This window comes from Pangasianodon hypophthalmus, chromosome 19 (genome assembly GCF_027358585.1).
Source record: "Pangasianodon hypophthalmus isolate fPanHyp1 chromosome 19, fPanHyp1.pri, whole genome shotgun sequence".
NCBI classification, from domain to species: domain Eukaryota; kingdom Metazoa; phylum Chordata; class Actinopteri; order Siluriformes; family Pangasiidae; genus Pangasianodon; species Pangasianodon hypophthalmus.
This window is the reverse complement of record NC_069728.1, coordinates 22,052,801-22,074,013: the sequence shown is the minus strand read 5'-3', so window position 1 is coordinate 22,074,013 and position 21,213 is coordinate 22,052,801. Positions and strand designations below refer to the sequence as shown.

Here is a 21,213-nt window from a genome sequence, read left to right as displayed (position 1 = left end):
TTTACCCCAACTGATGAGCAATCCAATCAGAGTGCTCAGTCAGTGATGCATAAGGTCACCTGAGTTACATCAGTGTTTACGTGGGGAAAGTTGCTGGTATTCAGAGGCGGGTTACGCAGCTGCATCAGTGGATTTTCTGAGCTCCACATCCAGATTATTAAAATCACCTGTGTGTAGTTCACACCTCCAGAATTTTCTTGAGTAAAGCTTCCGAGGCGGAGTTTTTCAGTAGAGAGTAAACTACCACCTTTAAACGCAAAAACAGTCGTAGATAGAAAATGCGGACTGAAAACAGACATGGTGGGTTTTTTGTGTTGCCTAGTGTAATACGCTGTAACATAAAACCAAGAGAGAATTTAAAAATGTAAAAGACTAATGTGATGATGTCTGAGTGAGAAGAAGGTGACTGTTGAAATAAATCTAATAGGAGTCTTGTACATCAATATATTACTGCATGAATAGAGCTATTTGTAATGATCACTGCAGCATGTGGGTGAATTTCAGGGCTGTTTATCAGGAGATTATCTGCGTCCTGTGTCTGCTGCACCGAGTACTGAACTGCAGAAATATCCATGTTTAATTTCTTTGCACCTTTTTGAATATTTTTTTTTTCTGATAAATTTGAGAATAATGTGACTTGGCAGGTGACGTGTTCATGATATAGATCCAGCAGTCAGTAAATATTAAATTAACGCAGGTTTGAAACATGTCTCTTATCGAACCTGCAGTGTGTGTGTGTGTTTGTGTGTGTGTGTGTGTGTGTGTGTGTAAAATCAACCCTGTGACAAAGTCAGTCAACACTATCGGATACTCTGTGTGTGTGTGTGTGTGTGTGTGTGTGTGTGTGTTTGGGAGGGTCTGATCATCTCTGGGCATTATTTTACATTTTGAAAAGAACATTACTCTAAATTCATGTGTGATTAGCTAAAACATGTATTTGCTTTCTAGCATGTTATAAAAAAGCCATACTAGCGTTAACTAGCATACCTAGCATAACTAGCATAATGAATGCAATATTATTAGCTAATGGTAGCTAAGAACTAACTGAAGAAACCCAATGTGATGCCCCCAAATAATGACTATCATTAATGTGAAGGTGTTTAACCCGCGTTTGCTTACCTGTGTGTTGATCGTGGTCAGTGAGGTCAGTGGGAACAGGTGAGCTGGGTTAGCTAGGTAAACTAGCTTCTTATGGCATGACGTTACACTCACTGACGATCCTCGCTGTTTCCCATTGACGAAATGAACTTTCAAACTTTTCAGAGATGTTGTAGTTCCATTATTATTCAAACTAGCGAGATTTACTGAGTCATTCAGTGCAGCATCACGTGACATTAATCTCACTGACTGTTACAATTAATAATAATAATAAAAATAATAATAGTACCACTTTTACTACTACTACTACTAATAATAATAATAATGATGATGATGATGATGATGATAATAATAATACCACTGCTACTAAGGGACACTTACATACCACTGCTACTAAGGGACACTGTTATCTGTTGTGTATTTTTTTCTGGGTTTCTGGATGACATCCCTGCAGAGTGTGTGTGTAAGTTTGTGTGTGAGATTGTGTAACTTCCTGTGTGTTGTGTGTAGGATTTATACAGGAAGGACTGCAACCTGGCAGCTCAGCTCCTGCAGTGTAATCAGTCTCAGTACAGAGCTCAGCTCTCTGAGGTGGGTTTATTATCTCACACACACACACACACACACACACACAGGGTTGCCTGCGGCTGCGTCCCAAACTGACGCACTGCTACCCGCTACGCTAAATAGCACAATAAAGCAGTGTGACACGTTTAGGGCAGTGATGCGTCGGTTTGGGACGAAGTCGCAGGCAGATAGACAGATTTATGTGGTTTTTATTATCAAAAACATGTTCCTCCATGTTCCTCCAGGTTCCTCAGCAAGGTCCTGATCATACAAAACCTTCTCTTTTATTCTCCCGCTGCTGAAAAACACATACTTCAGACTTCAGTGCTTATTATCGAACACTGTAACTAGCCTGAAACGTCCCGCTAGCTAATTACACATGGTTTACTCTGCTGCCGTTGCCATGGAAACAGATGAACGCTGGTGAGCAGTGTAATAATGGATCAATGCCTCAGGAGGGACCATGATCTGTTTTTTTCTCCACAGCGTTATTACTTATTTGATGAAAACAACAGTATCATTAAGAGATCATTTAAACGTAAACCAATTTAATGTTGTTTTCTTCTCTCTCAGTTGCCGGCAGATTTTCTGGAGCGTCTGAGTCTGCACATTGAGGATTCCTCACCGATCTGTCGCTCGCCGTATTCCGACCCTATTCCCTCCTCTGTCATGGGGAACGTTTTGGAGAAACCGGAGGAAGCCTCGCGTTCCCCGAGTCCAACACGTCACGAGCTCCACGAGCCTCACGAGCACCCGGGCTTCCTGATTGGCACACCTGTGAGCGGAGACGAGCGTCTGGGTCTGGGTTTGAGGACCGTGGCTAAGTGTGACGTGTACAGCAGTGACACGGCGTTGTACTGCCCAGACGAGCGGCGTCGCGAGCGCAGGCCCAGTGTTGACCTGCACCGCTTCCCTCATTTTAACACCTCTGTGGGCGGAGCCTCCAGTTCCTACTCCAGTTTCAGTGGGGGCGGGTCTGAAGAAAAAGGAGCTGAGCCTCCTTACAGCACCACCTCCTCGCCTCAACACCATGGGATCTACATGGAGTGGCGAGACGGTGTTGAGTATGAGCACAAAAGTGACGATTCCTGGGAAAGAGAAAGTCCGAGCGCCTTCAGTGCATCTCACGGTTACCAAAATGGCGGCTCTCCTCTCTACAGTGGCGCGATGTCATGCTACAGTGAGCCGTACGAGCCCCTCCCACCGTCCACCTCGCCCAGCGTCAACTATGGTGACAGTCGGCGTGGCAGTGCGCTGGTGCCAGAAGAGGAGGAGGAGCCAGAGGAGGAGCAGGAGGTGCTGATTGGCCGATGGAGGCGGTTGAGTGTAGAGGACGTCAGCGCTCACTCATTCTGCAGCGCCGGACGCGCTTCACCTTACAGCTTCTCCGAGCAGCACTTCTCGGTCCGACCCGCCAAGATCCGGCTTGGCCCCCTCTACAGCAGCTTCCAGGAGGGAAGCGACGCCTATCGGCACCACGGCGCCACCCTGCTGGATCCGTTCTCCAGTGCTGATCTCCGGAATACTCACTTGTACAGCACAGAAGACGAGAACCAGGAGGTGGAGCAGCAGGTGGCTGGACTCGAGCAAGAATATGAGGACGAGGAGGTAGACGTGAGTCCCAACAGCTCCAATGAGTCACTGGAAATTGGATCCATGGAAATTGGTGCTGAGCTGCAGGCATTTCAGCCGGACCGGATCAGCGCCTCTCCTCAGGAAACGAGTTCTCCTCCGACTCAGGCAGCATCACAGTACCAAACGTTCACCACTCTGGGCCTGACGAGGAAGGACAGCCTAACGAAAGCGCAGCTCTATGGCACTCTGCTCAACTGAGGACCCTGTGAGGACCTGGGTTCCTCAAATACACTGGAAACATTATTTAACACTGAACAAAACATTTACTTTATGTGGAGGGCCTCAGCAGAGCTCAGCTCCACTTTATTCTGATCATTTGAGGACCCGATTTCACTTTACTCATTTCGGGCCACATGTCTGAGTGCGCTACTGAGAACCGTTATAATCTGTGTGATACATGTTGTTTCTACTGATTTCAGTCAATCAGAACGCACGATTTTGGAATTATATTATTAACACGAGGGCTACACTGATAAACAGATTTATCAATCTTTTAGTAAAGTCGTGTATAAATGTTTTCGTGGCCAAACCAAACTAAATATTCCCACCAGATTTACAAAAGATTCGCTGACTGTATTCGTACGCATGTGTGTATGTTGATAAACGACAACCAGCCGTAAATTACCGAGCACGTTTACAACACAGCTGATTTACCGCGTCCACACAATGACAAAACGACAAAATGGTGACTGAACGGTGAAAGAGCGCCTCTTAAGCGCAGCATGTGCTAAATATTCCATTAATGCAGCTCAGCCACTGCAGCGCCTCAGCTAACACAGACACACGCTAACACGTCTTCTTTTTATAGCGTGTCAGTACTTTTGTCCTAATCGGATGACTCGTCTTTTTTGTATTAATTTTTAAATTTGTTTCGGAATCACTTTCTTTCAGGTCACTAACATAAAGTGAGTTTCATGAAATGTTCATTAAATTGGTGTGCAACTTTTTAAACTTGACAGCGTAATCTGTACATAAAATCTAGCTGGATTTTCAACACCATGTTTCTTGTGTAAAGCCGTTTCTAAACCATTTACAATTAAATTTCTTCATATACAATGTGATAAACAAGGTCCAAATATCAGAGCTGTGAGATAAAATGAGAACTTTATCAATTGAACTTTATCACTGAATCAGTTTACGGTGTAACTCCACCTCCTAGCCCCGCCCATGGAAACCAGGCAGACCCAGAAGCACTGCTTTACACGCTCTATCACCGTGATTCAGGCCAGTGATTCAGACACTTGTCCCAGTCTGGCAGGTTTGGCATTGGGGGCGGAGTGAAGAGTTCTTGTGGGCGTGGCTATAATAAATCCAAAACCAAACAATGAATCAGGCTTTTTTGCATGCCAATTTTCATGACATCATTTCTCTGCTTGGTGTAAAAAGAACGTCAGCGAATCAGATTGTTACTGAGCGTTTCAGACCGATGCCAGTGTGATACTGATTGTCCAATCAGAACGCCTCTCGGTGGTGCACTCAGACCTTTTTCCGACCCGACGTTCTGTGCGTTCTCTCCGTGTTTCTGCTCAGTGGTGTTTTTCTACAGTGGAGATGAAGTCATGATGATGTTCTGTGGTTGATATGAAGCTCGGATGTTTCTACAGCAGATTTAACGCTTGTGAACGCTGCTTATTTACTTTACAAGGTTTTTTCAAGTACTGCTTGCTGCAGAACTAGGGGGCGGAGTCAGACCTGAGTCGGCTCCTCCTAGCTGGGTGGAGTCACAATAAAAGTCCAGGGGTGGAGACAACTTTCAGGCTGGATAAGTGTGTTGTTCCACGCTGCAGATCGTCTCATGGATTAGAGTTAGGAGGTGGGGTTATAGGCGGAGTCGGGTCAGGTCCAGCTCCACCCACTGCACTTTTGCAGTAAGTACTATCTTGGTTTTTTGAAAAAAATTGTTTTGTTTTTTGGATTTTGGAAATTGTGATTTGATACACAGTGTGTGTGGTGTGGTGTGAGGTCTGAGATTATGAAACGCTTTACAGCACAGAGACGCTTAGAGACGACATGCTAACTGTAAAAGGACATGCTAATTTTGAGAGTGAAAGTGAAATTGTTTTATCCCTAGCTGTATTTACTGTTCAGTATATCAGTGATGAATGAAACTCTGACTACAGAGAGAATAATCGTGTGTTTATAAGCCCCTACGACTGCTGAATAACAATAAAAAGCATCACATTGAGGAAGTACTGATATCTGACCTCACTTCCTAATCAGTGGCTGCGTCCCAAACGCTAGTGGTTAGGAAGAGCTGTGTGCTATTGTAGCTAGCTAATGGGCTAATTAGCAGTTAGCGTATGAGATTAGCACTAAATCCTGACACACAGACACACACACAGCTCACAGTGCATTACGTAACACACACACACACTGAGAATACACACTGTATGAACGCTCCACCAGGAACAGAGTGTGTGTTCTAGCGGTTGCGGCAGAGCTTTAACAAAGAGTCAGAGCCACGCCTCCTGCTCCTCTGATTGGCTGATGTACAGGTTTATTTTGGTGTTCTGAGTTCTGATTGGATTCTTCTCTCTGTGTTTCAGCTCCTCTACCTCACTGACGCTCCACTGTTTCTGTCCCGCTGTAATCAGTCACACCGTCATGCATGAGCTCCTTCTCCTAACGGCCTTTACTTCCTGTAATAAAGCACAACTACTGCAACTGTCTCACTCTCCGCCTGTCTCACTCCCTTTCTCTCTAATAAAACACAACTACTGCAACTGTCTCACTCTCCGCCTGTCTCACTCTCTCTCTCTCTCTAATAAAACACAACTACTGCAACTGTCTCACTCTCCGCCTGTCTCACTCTCTCTCTCTCTCTAATAAAGCACAACTACTGCAACTGTCTCACTCTCCACCTGTCTCTCTCTCCGCCTGTCTCACTCTCTCTCTCTCTCTAATAAAACACAACTACTGCTACTGTCTTACTCTCCGCCTGTCTCACTCTCTCTCTCTCTAATAAAGCACAACTACTGCTACTGTCTCACTCTCCGCCTGTCTCACTCTCTCTCTCTCTAATAAAGCACAACTACTGCAACTGTCTCACTCTCCGCCTGTCTCACTCTCCGCCTGTCTCACTCTCTCTCTCTCTCTCTCTCTAATAAAACACAACTACTGCAACTGTCTCACTCTCCGCCTGTCTCACTCTCTCTCTCTCTCTAATAAAGCACAACTACTGCAACTGTCTCACTCTCCGCCTGTCTCACTCTCCGCCTGTCTCACTCTCTCTCTCTAATAAAACACAACTACTGCTACTGTCTCACTCTCCACCTGTCTCTCTCTCTCTCTAATAAAGCACAACTCCTGCTACTGTCTCACTCTCCGCCTGTCTCACTCTCCGCCTGTCTCACTCTCTCTAATAAAGCACAACTACTGCTACTGTCTCACTCTCCACCTGTCTCTCTCTCTAATAAAGCACAGCTACTGTCTGTCTGTCTGTCTCTCTCTCACCCCCCCCCCCCCCCAATGCAGTGGAGTTTATTATTATGGGATGTCATTCACTCTATCAGTCACATACATCATCAGAATAATTTTTATTAATATTTCTGCATTTCTCACAGCTCTATTGCACACACCCACACTGAGCCAGCGGGGGGCGCTGATCACACCGCTCTTAGCATGGCCACGATTCAGCAGCCATCTGCAGAGACTTCAGTAGTGAAGAGAGAGACTGATGGACACTTCACGCCTGAGAGATGCTCCCAGAGGGAAATCGGACACCAGAACCAGCAGTTTTAGCTGTAAATGTAGGTCAGGACACATCCTGTCGTGTGTAGAACTGTAAATTACACACTTTTATAAAAACTCAGACTGAGTGAGCTGTAACTGGAGGGCAGTGAGGAGGAGGAGTTACACCTCAGTCCGTCTGCTCTTTACTCCGATTCTGAAACACTTCAGTTTTAGGGAACGATATTTAAGTGAATTTAAGTAAATTCTCTCTGTTAGTTCACTGGTGACTGTTGGCTGTTCCTGCCTGGACTTTGGTTTCTCTGGTTGCTATGGTTACTCCTGGTTGCGATGGTTTCTTTGGCAGCACATGACGAAACGTTCTGAAGATCACATCAGCCATCGTTTTTTTTTCACGCACACGTGTATAAGGACGTACCGTACAGACCACATGGAACATCTCCAAACATATTTACTAATAATTTGCAGTTGATTTATTAGAATCAGGAGAACATCATCAACGTATTTAACCAGCGAGATCCAGCTCAGCTCTTCATCCCGACCATGGTCTCACTCAGGTCCCATAGCCGCTTTGCTGTGTCATCGACCGTCGCCTTAGGCAGGAGCTCTTCCTCTTGGCAGTTAGAGAAGAACTTCCCCGTCACGTTAGCCACGTCAGGAGAGCAGGCGAGGTACAGCGGTGTCTCAGCGCCCTCTGCTGGACTCTTAAAGAACAGCCATGACACCAGAAAGAGGAGGGGCTTCAGCAGGAGCGGGACCCGGACATGGCGGCCCAGGTTGGTCCTGACCATCCCGGGGGAGAGGGAGTTCACCGTCACGCCCCGCCCCTCCAGCCTCCTCGCTAACTCACGCGTGAACAGCAGGTTAGCTAGTTTACTCTGGCTGTAGCAGAAGGCCGGGTCGTAGCTGCGCTCGCTGTTAATGTCGTCAAATCGGATGCTGCCGCGTTTGTAAAGTTTGGAGGAGATGACGAGGATGCGACTCGGGGCGGAACGTACCATCAGCTCTGTCAGCAGGTGGGTTAACAGGAAGTGAGCCAGATGGTTCACACCCAACTGCATCTCAAAGCCGTCCTCCGTTTTAGAGTACGGGCAGCGGAACACACCCGCGTTGTTAATCAACACGTCGAGCTTCGGCTCCTCCTACACACACACACACACACACACACACACAGAAATTATTCAAATATCCCGAAAACCAAACTCACCTTAGCATCTAATGAAAATATCAGACACAAACTGATCGACCAAAATCATACCTTCTAATGGGTAAAGTTTAGCTAGTTAACTAATGGTAGCTAGCAGCTAATCCTGCCCAAGTTCCATGTGAACGCATCATGAGTACGAGTGGGTGGAGCTGGAGATCGTGCTGACCAGTGATTGGTCAAAGGCAGTCGTTACAGAATCCTCACTGAGTGTAATAGCCGCCATTTTGGATAAAAGCTAGAACTTCGTCCCAATCTGTTAGTGCTATAAATCGATATTGTGCAAACTGGAGCACTGTAGCACCGACTCGGGCAGGAAAAGTATTTAAAATAACACAATAACACATGATAGGATGGTTCTAGCTCCGCCCACTGGCGAGTATAATACACTGAAATGGAAAAATGGTTAACATTCAGAACGCTGTTGCTAGGCAACTGGGAAATACGAAAACCAAGCATAAAGTTGATAAAGACTGAGGCTAATGATTTAGCCATTAGCATGTAGATGTCAGGTGTAGAGAGAGTGGCTACTCGATTGCGTCATCGCCCTTGCTGGGAAATGCGTAATCTCTGCGCTATAACTGACAGCAGAGACGAAAGCAGCTGCTTCTCAGAGCTGCTACTCATCATCGTCTCATCTCTCACTCATTTATACGTTTCGTTATCAGACCGCGTGATTTAATCGTATGAAACAGTGCGTACAGGTACAGGAGGAAGGATTCACGGGACAGGTTAATGCCAGCGAGAGCGGAAACCAGACAGAACCATCCGGAACATCAGCATTTACCTCAGATGTGCAGGTAACGCAGTAAAATAATACTTTATAATAACACTCAAACACTAAAATCGCGGTTAGCATCATGTAGCTAGCACAGTACACGAGTTCCCGCCAAAATGAAAACACTGTGGAGTCTTCTGACTGAGATTAGACATGAAGCGCGCGCACACACCTGGATGATTTCGCGGCAGAACGCGCGCACGGATCTCAGTGACGTCAGGTCCACGTGCTTGATGACCAGCTGTCCGTCACAGGTTCCTGCGCATGCGCGGATTTCTGCGGCCGCCTGTTCGGCTCTCGCGCGGTCCCGACACGCCATGATGACCCGCGCGCGCAGCCGGAAGAGCTCGGCCGCGGTGGCTTTACCGATGCCGCTGCTCGCGCCCGTCACGATGACCGTTTTCCCGCGCATTGCACCGGCGGGGAGGCGGAGCGCGTCCCTGCGGCTGGAGAGCAGTCTCCGGGCCATGAGGATCACTCCTCCGCCCAGCACCACCGCTAACACCACCGCGGCCGCCATCACTCACCACACACAGCCGGCGCACTACAGTACCCATAAACCACCGCGCCGCTTCCTCTAACGTCATACTGACGACGGAAGTGACGTACTGCCTTACACGTTTTTACACAGCATTTAAAAATATTTCTACTCATTTCTTATCCATTTTAGGATTGCACCTTTAATCCCTTCTACGATTATTTTAGCATTTAGAGCAAAACATACTTGTATTAAATATATCTCCTCTTCCCCGCCACTGTGTATAAACTACAAGTCCCATGAACGCCTTTCTCTCCTGTTTCGCTAGCGTTAGCAGGCTGCTAATCCTCGCAAAGCTAAACTAAAATCTAACTAGGTCCTGTGTAGTAGGAACAATGGTTTTGAGACATTTTCTGGTTTAATGTTTAAAGTCTATATCTACCACACAGATTATAACTAAAGTCATAATTGACTGACTATATGAGGTTTATGCGGACAGAATGAGACTGTGGGATCTGGTCCGTCAGGAGCCCGTGGTGCATTGTGGGATATGTAGTTCATTATCGAAGTACGGCCTTAACTAAATATGTAACATTTTTGAAAACAAATTTAAATATAATTATATACAAACTCTTATTCCAATGCGGAATTACATTAATAATTTCACAATCAGGGTGAAGGACCTGACAGTGGCAGCTCGGTGGTGCTGAGGCTTGAAGCCCTGAACGTCTGATCAGTAACCCAGAGCCTTTAACCATTGAGCTCCCACTGGCCACGGGTCAACCAGTCACTCCTTTTTAAACGAACTCCACCAACAGAACAAGCAGCCAGTGAAAGATCACTTCTTCATTCAGATGTGGATCTTACTGCAGGTGTCAGAGCCAGATGAAGATGATGGAGAGCAGCGATATTCTCCTTAAAACAGAGATTGTGTTGAGTGTAAATGTTGACTGCTGTTTATATATTCGGTTGCACCTTACATTAGCTGTTTGTCCTCATCGCGGATTCCCCTCGAGCCGAGCGCTGTGTGTAGAGGCGCTCAGTGCACACAGCGGCCCGCAGCGCTACGCCACACTCCTCTGTGTGTGTGTGCTGGTTCATGTCCTGTCTCCTCCCCTGTACTGTCATTGGTCGTCTCCCTGGTGTTTCCTGATTATTCTCACCTGTTTTCAGTTTGCCTCTTGATTAGTTTGTACGTTTACAGCCTCGTGTTTCTTTGTTCCTGGCGAAGTATACGCTCAGCTTCGTCTCTGTGATCTGTGATCGAGTTATCTAACAGAAAGTAGCTCAGTCAGTCATGACAACGGTAACATTAATATACCTGCCACAATGATCCCACTACAGTTCAGCACTTTTCCCATCAATGATGAAGCTGTAGCTACAGCTCTGAGTTAGCTGATGCGGCGTTTTAAGCTGCACTTCAGCTAATATCAGCGTAATATCAGTGCAGTCCGTTCTAAAGCTTAGAACAGCTGGCCACAGAAACGGAGGAAAAAATCTCAGTGGAAACTGATCGACTGTGTGAGTTTCTCAGACCGGTGTCTTTAATAAACACTTCTCCTCTGTGATAAAACTCTCACACTGAACAGCGAGTAGAAATGAAAAACCAATCGTTCAGTTATGATAAAGAAATCAGCGTAATATCTTCCACTTCTGTTTTTCAGCCTTTACCCTGATCGCTTATTTCGTGCTCCCAGCTGTCTGTGCACTTTACCTTTTATGGAGTTTTGTGGGCGTCGCTATATGTAAATGAGCTGTGTCAGGAATGAAAAGATGGATAAATGAGGCCCTGTGTATATATAAAATACACAAAGACAAAAAACCCACACACACAAATCCTCCTGAGAAGACGAGAAGTTCTGTCTATGGTGCATTTATTCTGTGCGTTTGTTTAACACGCAGTAAATAAAAGTCCAAGTGGTTTATATGAAGCTAAAACCGTATCAATACCTTTCACACACACAAGCGTAAAATTCACTAAATACTGCACACACACTTCATAAATATTCACAAATAAACACAACGCAAAACGCACTAATAAAGTCATTCATATCTGTAGAAAGCGATTTCAAAATGTGTAGAATAAAATGGAAAGATAAAATAAAAGTTATAAAAATACAGAAAGACACATTTTATTAGCGTAATCCAACATTTTATTTATTTGTTTTTAGTTGATTGTTTGGGGGGAGGAGGGGCGTTTTCTGGGTTTTTTTGGAGTTTTTTCTTTTTGGGTTATTTTTGTTTGTTTGTTTTGTTTGTTTTTTGTTTGTTTGTTTTTGTTTGTTTTGGGTTTTTTTGTTGGAGTTTTTTTCTTTTTGGGTTGTTTTTGTTTGTTTGTTTGTTTTGTTTGTTTTGGGGTTTTTTTGTTGGAGTTTTTTTCTTTTTGCGTTATGTTTGTTTTTGTTTGTTTTTGTTTGTTTGTTTTTTGTTTGTTTTTGTTTGTTTGTTTTCCGTCGCTGATGCCTGTTACCACGGTAACTCGGTTAAAGGTCACCGGGCTCAGGCCGACGCTGACGAGTTTACGGAGCGGTTTCAGGGTTGGAGCAGCTGGTGAAGGTCTTGGAGATGTTGGAGAAGATCCTGCCCAGCCTTCTACGAGCGTTCTTGAAGACCGACCCCGAGGCCTTCGATTCTCTGTGTGAAGCTGGAAACAGGAGAAGAAGCAGAATTACAGCAACACGACAAAAACTGCTCTTTCAGCTCATTATCAGGACACACGGTGCAGGAACCGATAAAAACTCAAACTCTTAAACATGATCATCACACTCTGTAAAAATCATCAGCTCACGTCATAAATAAACAGGATCATTATTATCATTTATTCTTATTTAAAGTACAGAATACAGAGTGATAATGAAGGTCAAAAATACACGTTAGACACTAAAAAGACACGCGGCGTAAACGTGGTCAAAAATCGCAGCTTCATTTCGTTTTAAAGACTTACAGCTGTGAAGATTTGCGGAGGTGGAAGGGGTCGGCTGGTCATCGCCTGTCAGAGGAACTCTGCTCTGATTCTTCTTCCACTTCTTGGGACACTGAAGATAAAAAGATAAATCAGGAAGCAGAAACGGACGTCTGAGACGACTAATCACCTTAAAGAACGTGATTAATGCTGTAAATCGAGCGACTGATGTTAAATAAACCCTTCAATTATCAATAACTACAAATAAAATCCACACAAAACTGTGAACTCAAAACCACAGGAGAACATTTAGGGGGAAAAGTCCTGCATACCTTAACGCCATGTCTGATCACACGCCCGTTCCTTGTGAGGAGTCCAAGCCTCTTTTTCTTCTCCTGATCCTCAGCTGCTGGATGTGAGGAGCGTCCATCGCTTCCACTTCGATTCTGCTGATCGGTGAGGCTCAGATGTTCCCGAGTCTCCTCCACGTCAGCACGAGGAGACGAGCTGGAGGAAGCTGCTGATAGCTGAGGAGACTTAGGATGCAAACCGTTAATACGACACACAGAGGAAGTCCCAGCGTCCTCGATTTCATGTGCGAGCGCTGTAGCAGAAGGACAACCGGTTGATTTGTCCACCAAGCTGCTTTCCTGAGCTTCGTCTCCTGCGCTTGGCCCGGCGTTCAGCACATTCTGCAGTAAAGCCTTGATGGACTCCTCTGCAAACGTGTAAACGCACTCAGAAGGTAACGTGATGGAGTGTAACGTGATGTTCCCTCTCCCCAGAACAGAATCTGATGAACACTGGCCAACATCTCCTGCCCTATCCACGTTCCTCAGGAGGAGTTTTGCGATTACGTCCGTTATAGCACATGATCGTTGATGTATCGTCTCCTCCAGAGAAAGATCCTCCAGCTCTGTGAGCTCATGAACCGTGCCATCCTCGCTGATGTAGATGGGAGTGACACGATCCTCATCCCTCTCTGACTGTGCTGACGCGTCTGTCCTTTCATCATCAGCAACACGTTTAGAGAAGGAAGTGAAGAAATTCTTCAGCTGGTTGCGCACCACAGTGAAAAGGTGCAGAGGAGCGAATGAACTCCTCTGGACTGAAGACCTCGACTTCCTGTCTGCGTCTATAAACTGCAGCACAGTGGAGCTAACAGTTCGGGAAATCTCAGAAGCTGTAGAATCGATCTGCAGATTTAACGCGGACGCCACTTTCCTGAGACGCGCTTCCGTGTGGCGTTTCTTTGGGAATTGTGAGGGCAGCAGAGGACAGGATTCCACTATTCGGAAGATGATGTCACTCACACGCCTGGTGGATTTGGTGTGGAAATAGGCGTCATCGTTCTTCACCGCAAGTGGAGCTGTCAGCTCACTCCTTAACAAATCAATGACTTCGGTAATGACCCTGTTGGTGCACAGGTCCAGGTCCACCTTCTCCTCCACCCTCTCCTCGTGTGTGGGAAAGCTCAGAGCTTTAGATGCCTTGGAGAAAAATGCCTGAAGGAGATTTCGCACTTTTCTCAACACGTTCCTTGGTTTTTTGGCAGATTCTGCTTCTCTGACGTCAAAGAAGCAGGACAAGGCATCGAGAGCATCAGAGCTCTTAGCCTCCTCTTTCACAGACTCGTCACATTCGTATAAAACCCTGACGAGCGAATCTGCGGTACTGACGGCACTCTGCACGTCTTCTAATGAGCACCTCGAGGAGTCTGCTGTGGACAACCTTCTGAGCAGCATCTCACTCACCACCTGAGTGGCTTTATTGAGGAGCTCCTTAGACCTCAGAGGGACAGAACTGCTCACCTCACAGGTCTTTTTTACCTCGGAAACAATCTGCTGATCGGATTTACGCGGCCGCAGGAACGCAAACCGTCTGAGCCGAGGAGCTTTAGAAGAGCTGGACTTGGCCAGCAGCTCGTGACGCTCGTCACGCAGAAATAAATCTGCGTTCTTCTCGATGAGCTCCTCAGTGCAGCTGTCAATAACAGCCTGCAGGTTTGGAGCTTCGCTGACGGACACGAGGCTCTGAGCATCAGTCACTTCTGCTGCTGCTGCTGCATTCTTCAGGCACGAGCACGACTGTCTCTTTTTATCTCCAAGTCCAATCAGACTTCGGAGCTTCGTGAAAACGTCTGAGAAGTTCTTTGAGCAGGGAGCTGAGCGAGCATCAGCATCACTCACCTGAGCTTCACCTACCCGAGCTTCCGATCCGTTTTCCACGTCAGTTATTCCGTTCTCGAGAGCAATTCCACTGATCAGCGTGTTTACGCTTTCAGCAGTAACTCGATCCAGATCTACTGACGCCGTCGGTGACGACTCTGTGCTGGAACCCGAGTCTTTCCCACTGAATGACCCTGTGGAAATGTGAGAAGATAACCACTTCTCTAGGATCTCACTCGCAACCAGAATGGCTTTATCGAGGACACGTTCAGCAGCAGCAGCAGGCTCCTGGACGTTCTCCGTCCTGACCTCGACCTCAGCAGCAGTTTTAGGACAGACGTCCAAGATCAACTTGTTCTTTTCGGAAATTGCTCGCTTCCGCCCAGAGACGAACATAAACACCTGCTCGAAGATGTTCTCGTGGATCTTTTGAGCACCAGAGAGGAAGTTCTTCCGCTCATCTTCTGGACCAGGCTGGTCAGCGTTGTTGCTGCTGACGCCTGATGAACTTTTACTCAGTGACTGTATAAGTATAAATAATAATTCCCACAGAATTTCTGAGGCTGTGCTCTCGACCTCCTCCATCAGGGAATTCGTGTCTGTCTCACTGCGGACAGGGATGGAGGTTTGGGACGACATTGAGGCAGCGATTGTTTCCTCTGTTTTCAGAAGAACTTTTCTGACCTCTTGTGTGGCTTTGCTCAGAAACTGATCACTGAAAAGCCTCTCAGCATTAGGAGCTGATGAAGCACAATCAGGAGCCATCACTTTAGTCGTCACAGGGACTGAATCAGGGCTCAAGGATTTTAGCATTAATTCGAAAGAGGACCTGCTGATGGAGACAACTTCTTCCAAGCCCTTCATTATTCCAAGGACCTCCTGGTGGGACTTTAGCTTCGTTCCTGAAGTTTTCTCTCCTCCAGGTCTGTCGAAGTCATCAGAGTGATACAGGGCCAAGATCTTCTCACAGATCTCATTAGTGCATGCCATGCTGAGATCATCTGGCTGTGAGATCTGATCTTCTGCAGGTGATGAAGCACTCGCCAAGCAGATCGCCCTTCGTCCTGATGCCATTCTCCGGATCGCCTCCAGCATCGCAGCTTTGGTCTGAGTGGCGATTCTCTGAACGAGCTGACAGATGAAATCAGACATCTCCGTAGGCGATCTTTATACACACACACAGGAAAGAGAGAACATTAACGGGAATTCATATTATTTTTACGTCAGCGCTCACGTGAATTTAAATAAATAAATGCGAGTGAAAAACGACAATCTGCGTTGAATTTCTTTCTCTTTCTGAATATCGTTTGTTCTGCCATCGTTCTGTTCCACAGCCAATTGATCAGAAACCACAGAAACCCATCTGATAGCACTATAAGTCATTCCAGCACAGCGCTGCTGAATCCTGGATTCTGATTGGTCAGACGGTGTGGATTAAACAGTGCAGTAAAGTTCATCATGGTGAATATTAAGAGTGAAATCTGAGCATCAGGTGGGTAAAGTTTACCTTTGAGCTGAGGCGTCTGAGTCAGACCACTTCCTCCATTTAGACTCCGCCCTTTTCTTCAGGTTGTCTTTCGCCTGGAGAATCAAATCGATCCCGAAGCTTTCGATGAGAGGCGTCAGTAAACGCCTGATGGCAGAAGACGCCGCTGACGTCGCGATCTTCGTGCACAGAACCGCAAACTCCAACTTTGTGACCTTTTGAAATAAAACAAAGAAAATCAGCTTCTTGAATATGAAATATGATCAGTGACATTCCAGCGTGTTCCACTAAATGAAACTGGTTCATTATTCGTTATTCTAACACTCTTACCTTCTTCTTCATGTCCCTGGTCACAGCCTTCCATTCCCTTTAAACACACACACACACACACACACACACACACAGAGGAAATCAGCATTTATTCCAGTGTAAATGAATAAAATGTTACTGAGAGTCAGAAATCAGTAAAAATGAACATACTCATCGCTCAGATGAAGAACGACGTCCATAATGTCCCTGAAACACTTCAGTCTCTGGTCAGATGTGGAGTCCTGAGTGCACACTCCAGCTGTTCCAGCTGTTCCAGCTGTTCCTCTTTGGCTACTTCTCTTCTTCTCACTCATCTGTAGAGAGCACATGGAGTTCACAGCAGCTTCACTAACTTTAGCATTTTGATCATCAAAGTTCAAATTCAATCCTAGCAGAGTTTTTAATAACTACAACAGCGAGCATAAATATTAGCACCCTTCCTGTTTCAGCCCCAGAATCAAATGAATCACTGACATCATCCTGTTCATGTTCAAACTGATTCACTGATTTACATGAACTCGACTCACCTTTGAATCACGTGGGTATGAATCCAGTAGTTTCTCTCGGATTGCTTTCTCTATAAAAACACAAACAGGTCGTTAATTAAAGCAGATTGTGTAAAAACTCTTCAGCTGTAAGAAAGTGGAAAAGCCAGAATAAGGAAGTGCGCAGTAAAAGCTGAACAGCGGGCGGATTTGTGTTCAGAAGCGATTCATCAGTGACTCTTTTTAACGCAGTGAACTAAAGCATGTGCGAGCCGCACACATCAGTGAAAGTGTAAAGTGTAATCCTCAGTCCTACAGCAAAGGGATCAGAATAAAGTCAGTGTTCAGGAGCGGCTTCGTTACACGCCATGTTTAAACTCAGGCCTGGATTCATCTCAGCTCATCTTTCACACCTTTCACACCAACAAGTCTGGCTTTTTAATCACCTCCATAATTATTCATCCATCATCATCAACAACAACAACAACAACAATAACAATAACAATAATAATAACAATAATAATAATAATAATAATAATAATAATAATAATAGTAGTAGTAAGGGTTAGAGGAGCTCACCTGGCGTGTGATCTGTAAAATACAGTAACTGAACTAAACACCTGAAATCAGGGTTTTTGTCCCTTCTCCTCCTGTGACGTCATAGCCTCCTCTTGTGACGTCACAGTCCCCCCATCTCTTACAGCTTTACGTTCTAAATCCGTTCCTTTTTTAACTCGGCCATATCGGAGGCGGGCCCAGTGTCAATCATTTGGCGCGGGAACCAATCACGTTACTGCTCTGTTGCAGCATCAGCCAATCACGTAGCAGCTCCACTGTGTCCTGTGTAGCTCAGTGCTGCTGAAGCGGGAGACGGTTTATTGCTGCAAGGACGCTGTTAACAACAAACTTTATATTAGCTTTCTAATCTTAAACTTCAATAAACTTCAATAAAACGGGAGCGAAATGAAATAATTAGCGCGTAAATATGATTTCAGTGCTGTGGTGATATTGTGTAAATAGAACAGAATGTGTTCGTGTCCGCCATTTTGTCTCTCACACTGAGCTGATTTAACAACAGCAGCTTAGCATCATTAGCATCTCCACTGGATTTCACATCTCCAGCGCCATTTAATGTTATTTTTTATGCTCTATCGCTTCTGAAACCCCTCACAGCTCTCGCATTCACACAGTCACAGGCTGTAAACACATTCCATCTTTCCTATCTGCTGGGTTCAATTAGAGGAGAAACTTTTTAATAGAATATTACACTTTAATGGACTGGCTGGTTGAATGAAATGGATTTAATCTGTTAAAACCCAGAATAAATCACATCCAACTGAATCTAACTGCAGTTTGAATAAAATATAGCTAATATTCTGCTCCAATTCCACAGATGATTTATACAAATGGTGTAAATGTGCAGTTTGTGTTGTATTTGTGTGTGTAAGTGAGACTTCTACACAGACACAGGAGAGAAGGCGCCTCTGCTGGTGAGGAGAGGAACTGTCCTGAGCTCTCACTCCATTATTATTGTTATACAGTGTACTATACTATTCAGAAAACCTGCACTGCCATCATCAGGAAGTCTGGGCTTTTCCTTCCTTCCTTCCTTCCTTCCTTTTATTGATTACATTCAGCTGTAAAATGATTGAGACTCTGTGATATAATGAACTCTTTTATTCCTCCTACAGTTTTATTAGTACAGATTGATTTCAGATCCATTTACAAAGGAACATTTTACAGAACATGTCTCTATAATCTGCAGTATATTTAAATATATTTGTACAGATATGCTCATAGTAAACACTGATACTCTTACATATATTTTAGTTTTATATATTTTAAGACAGGACATATATTTAACGGAGTTTTTGACCAAATCCACGTTCTTAAAGCGGCTAAAACAAAGCCGGAGTGTTTCCTAAAAGGAGAAAATGAACAGAACGTACAAATCATCACCTGTATAATGTGATCATAGTGTGAAGGGAAATATTTTGGTCTTGAGACTCTGGAGAAAAATAAAATGGCCGCCTGATGTACTAATGAGAGGAGGCAATGTGAACATCTGGTCTAAAATGGCGTTTCTAGAAACTTCCATCGTCCAGGAAGTGCCTTGTGTTGAAATAAGACACTGGGTTGTGTTTATTAGCTGCGTCGTGTGATCAGACACCGTGTGTGTGTGTGTGTGTGTGTGTGTGTGTGATGGTAGAAGTTTCAGAAGGTTCGTGATGTAAACGGTTGGTTGAGAAACGTCAGTAACGCTCATGGTGCTGATAAATCAGAAACGTCAGACGTAAAGGAACCCAACGGGAAACGCTCCTGAGTCACAGTTCCTGAGGAGACAAAACACAAAATAGTTGTTTTGTTTTAGAGGATTCCTCATTTTACTTTTATCCATTTATAGTTACCTTTAATGTTGTGGACCATCCTGTAGTTCCTGTTCTCCCTGACGTTATAGCAGAGAGGTCCTCCGTCATGTGCACCAACAAACCTGGAGCTTTTGACTCCACAGTGGTTGCGTTGATGTGCAGTGGTGAGTGATCTACACGGCTTCCTCCTGAAGTCATCCATCATCTCTTTAGTCTTATCTCTTAAGAATGGAGTAAATGTTGTGATAGTGTTACTCAGTCTCAGACAATAGGCCCTTTTCACATGACGTCAGGAAACTTGCGCTCTGACTCGAAGCGGTGTGTGTTTCCTTCCGCCAGCGTAGTGGAATGCTAGCGCCACCAGCATGGAGTTCACCCAGTCCCTTGTACATCTGCCACAAATACGGCTAGATGATGTACAACGACTCGCAGACACATTTTCCCTCACGACACGTTCCAAACTCTGTAAAGGCTACACACTCTCACTGAGCAGTACCTGTCTGATTCTGAAGGTCAGTGTTTTTGTCTTGTCTGGCCCTTACGTTAGCGACGGCGCTAGGATAACGGTAGTGGATGTTATCAATCTGTTAGCTTTCTGTTTTGCAAATAGAAAGTCTTTAGGCCCTGTTCTTGATTAGGTTACTGTAGTACAGACCGCAAACTCTTGCTGCAACCACGTTTCCATATTACTGCTGTTAGCTCCAGATTCTGGATTGTAAGATAAAAGTCAGTAGCGTATTCATGGTTAATGTTGCGCCCTTTCTAGTTTCGAATGTAGCTGTGGATGAGGTGACAGTGAGAGGGCGATGTCACAGGTCCATGAGGAACAATGAGGAGGCTCGTCACCTTCAGCTTTCTCAGATGAATGATTTTTGTGATGTCTCTGTGACACAGTGTGGGATCATCATCCACCCTGACGCACATCACCTTGCAGCCAGTCCTGATGCTAAAGTCTTCAACCCCAGAGAAATACCTCCATTTGGGCTGAGGTAAAGAGATGCCATGTTGAAAATGGTGCACAAGTTAAACACCTGATCCCAGGTAAAGGCCAGGCCTGCCTTAAGAAGAGCCACAAGTACTATCATCAGGTTCAAGGCCAACTGGCCTTCAGCGGACTTCAGTGGTGTGATTTCATTACAGATCCCCACACTGACTTCACAGCTGAGAGAATCTTTAGGGATGAGGAGATGATCAGCTCAATGCCACAGAAGCTGGATAATTTCTATCATATCATCTACATGGATGTCTTATCAAGTTGTAAAACCTGAGGCAGACGTTTATGTAAATAGTTTTAGGTAGATGTGGAAGGTGAATAAGTGCGTTGGTGGTATAGTGGTTAGCATAGCTGCCTTCCAAGCAGTTGACCCGGGTTCGATTCCCGGCCAACGCAGTTCTTCTAAACTCTTCACCCTGCTGCTGTCTGGTAAACAGTACTGAAGCTTTTGGACCCTCACTTTATGTAGTAATGTGTAGTCTCTTGTAGCTCTGTGGTGTTTATGGAGCACCGTGGTCCTGGAGGAACGTTGTTTCATGTCACTGTGTACTAACTAGCTGTATGCGGCTGAAATGACAATAAAGCCACTTGACTTGAAGTGAAAACCTCTGAAACTGATGTAAGCAATTCCTGTTGTAAATACATTTTTTTCTTACAGTGTGAAATTGACTGAAATTGTAAACTGCGATGAGAATCGTATGTAAATATTGTATGTTCTATTGTATGTAAAACCAAGTGAAGGGCCGCATGCTATATGCAGGACAAATGAAGCCTTTTTAATTTATTCCAAACTGACACTCATTTACTGCTGTACTGTAGGTATACATGGACATGCAGCTCTACCCTTTTTTACAATTATACATTTCTATAACACCTCAAACACACAGTTTCCTGCATCTCTACCCTCGTGCATATCACTGGATATACACACAAATATGACACCAGATGTGTAATAAACAGTTCTGAAAAAAAAAACATCCTAATATTACAATCTGAGTGAAACATTTGGCATATTAAGGAACAATTCTCATTTAATATCGATTGTGAGCC

The 21,213-nt window shown here is 45.0% G+C and overlaps 2 protein-coding genes and 1 non-coding gene across 5 annotated transcripts in view; 2 read left to right on the top strand and 1 right to left on the bottom strand.

Moving 5' to 3' along the window:
• Positions 1 to 6,055, top strand: part of si:dkey-174m14.3 (uncharacterized protein LOC563117 homolog) — a 14,553-nt gene extending 8,498 nt beyond the window's left edge. For 2 of the 3 annotated variants that reach the window (XM_053242300.1, XM_053242299.1), the window contains exons 6-7: positions 1,609 to 1,689; positions 2,239 to 6,055. In XM_053242300.1, coding sequence (XP_053098275.1) covers positions 1,609 to 1,689; positions 2,239 to 3,498 — 1,341 coding nt within the window. In that variant the 3' untranslated portion in view covers positions 3,499 to 6,055. The remainder of the gene's footprint in view (positions 1 to 1,608; positions 1,690 to 2,238) is intronic. The other variant, XR_008305289.1, reaches the window with a different exon arrangement.
• A 764-nt stretch (positions 6,056 to 6,819) lies between these two features.
• On the bottom strand, positions 6,820 to 9,539 carry rdh14b (retinol dehydrogenase 14b). The gene is made up of 2 exons (XM_053242301.1): positions 9,145 to 9,539; positions 6,820 to 8,132 (listed from the first exon to the last, which is right to left on the bottom strand). The coding sequence occupies exons 1-2, from the start codon at positions 9,490 to 9,492 to the stop codon at positions 7,515 to 7,517; spliced, it is 966 nt and encodes a 321-aa protein (XP_053098276.1). The 5' UTR covers positions 9,493 to 9,539; the 3' UTR covers positions 6,820 to 7,514.
• A 10,948-nt stretch (positions 9,540 to 20,487) lies between these two features.
• On the top strand, positions 20,488 to 20,559 carry trnag-ucc (transfer RNA glycine (anticodon UCC)). Its single transcript has one exon. It is a non-coding gene; the product is annotated as a tRNA-Gly (tRNA).
• Positions 20,560 to 21,213: the final 654 nt, after the last annotated feature.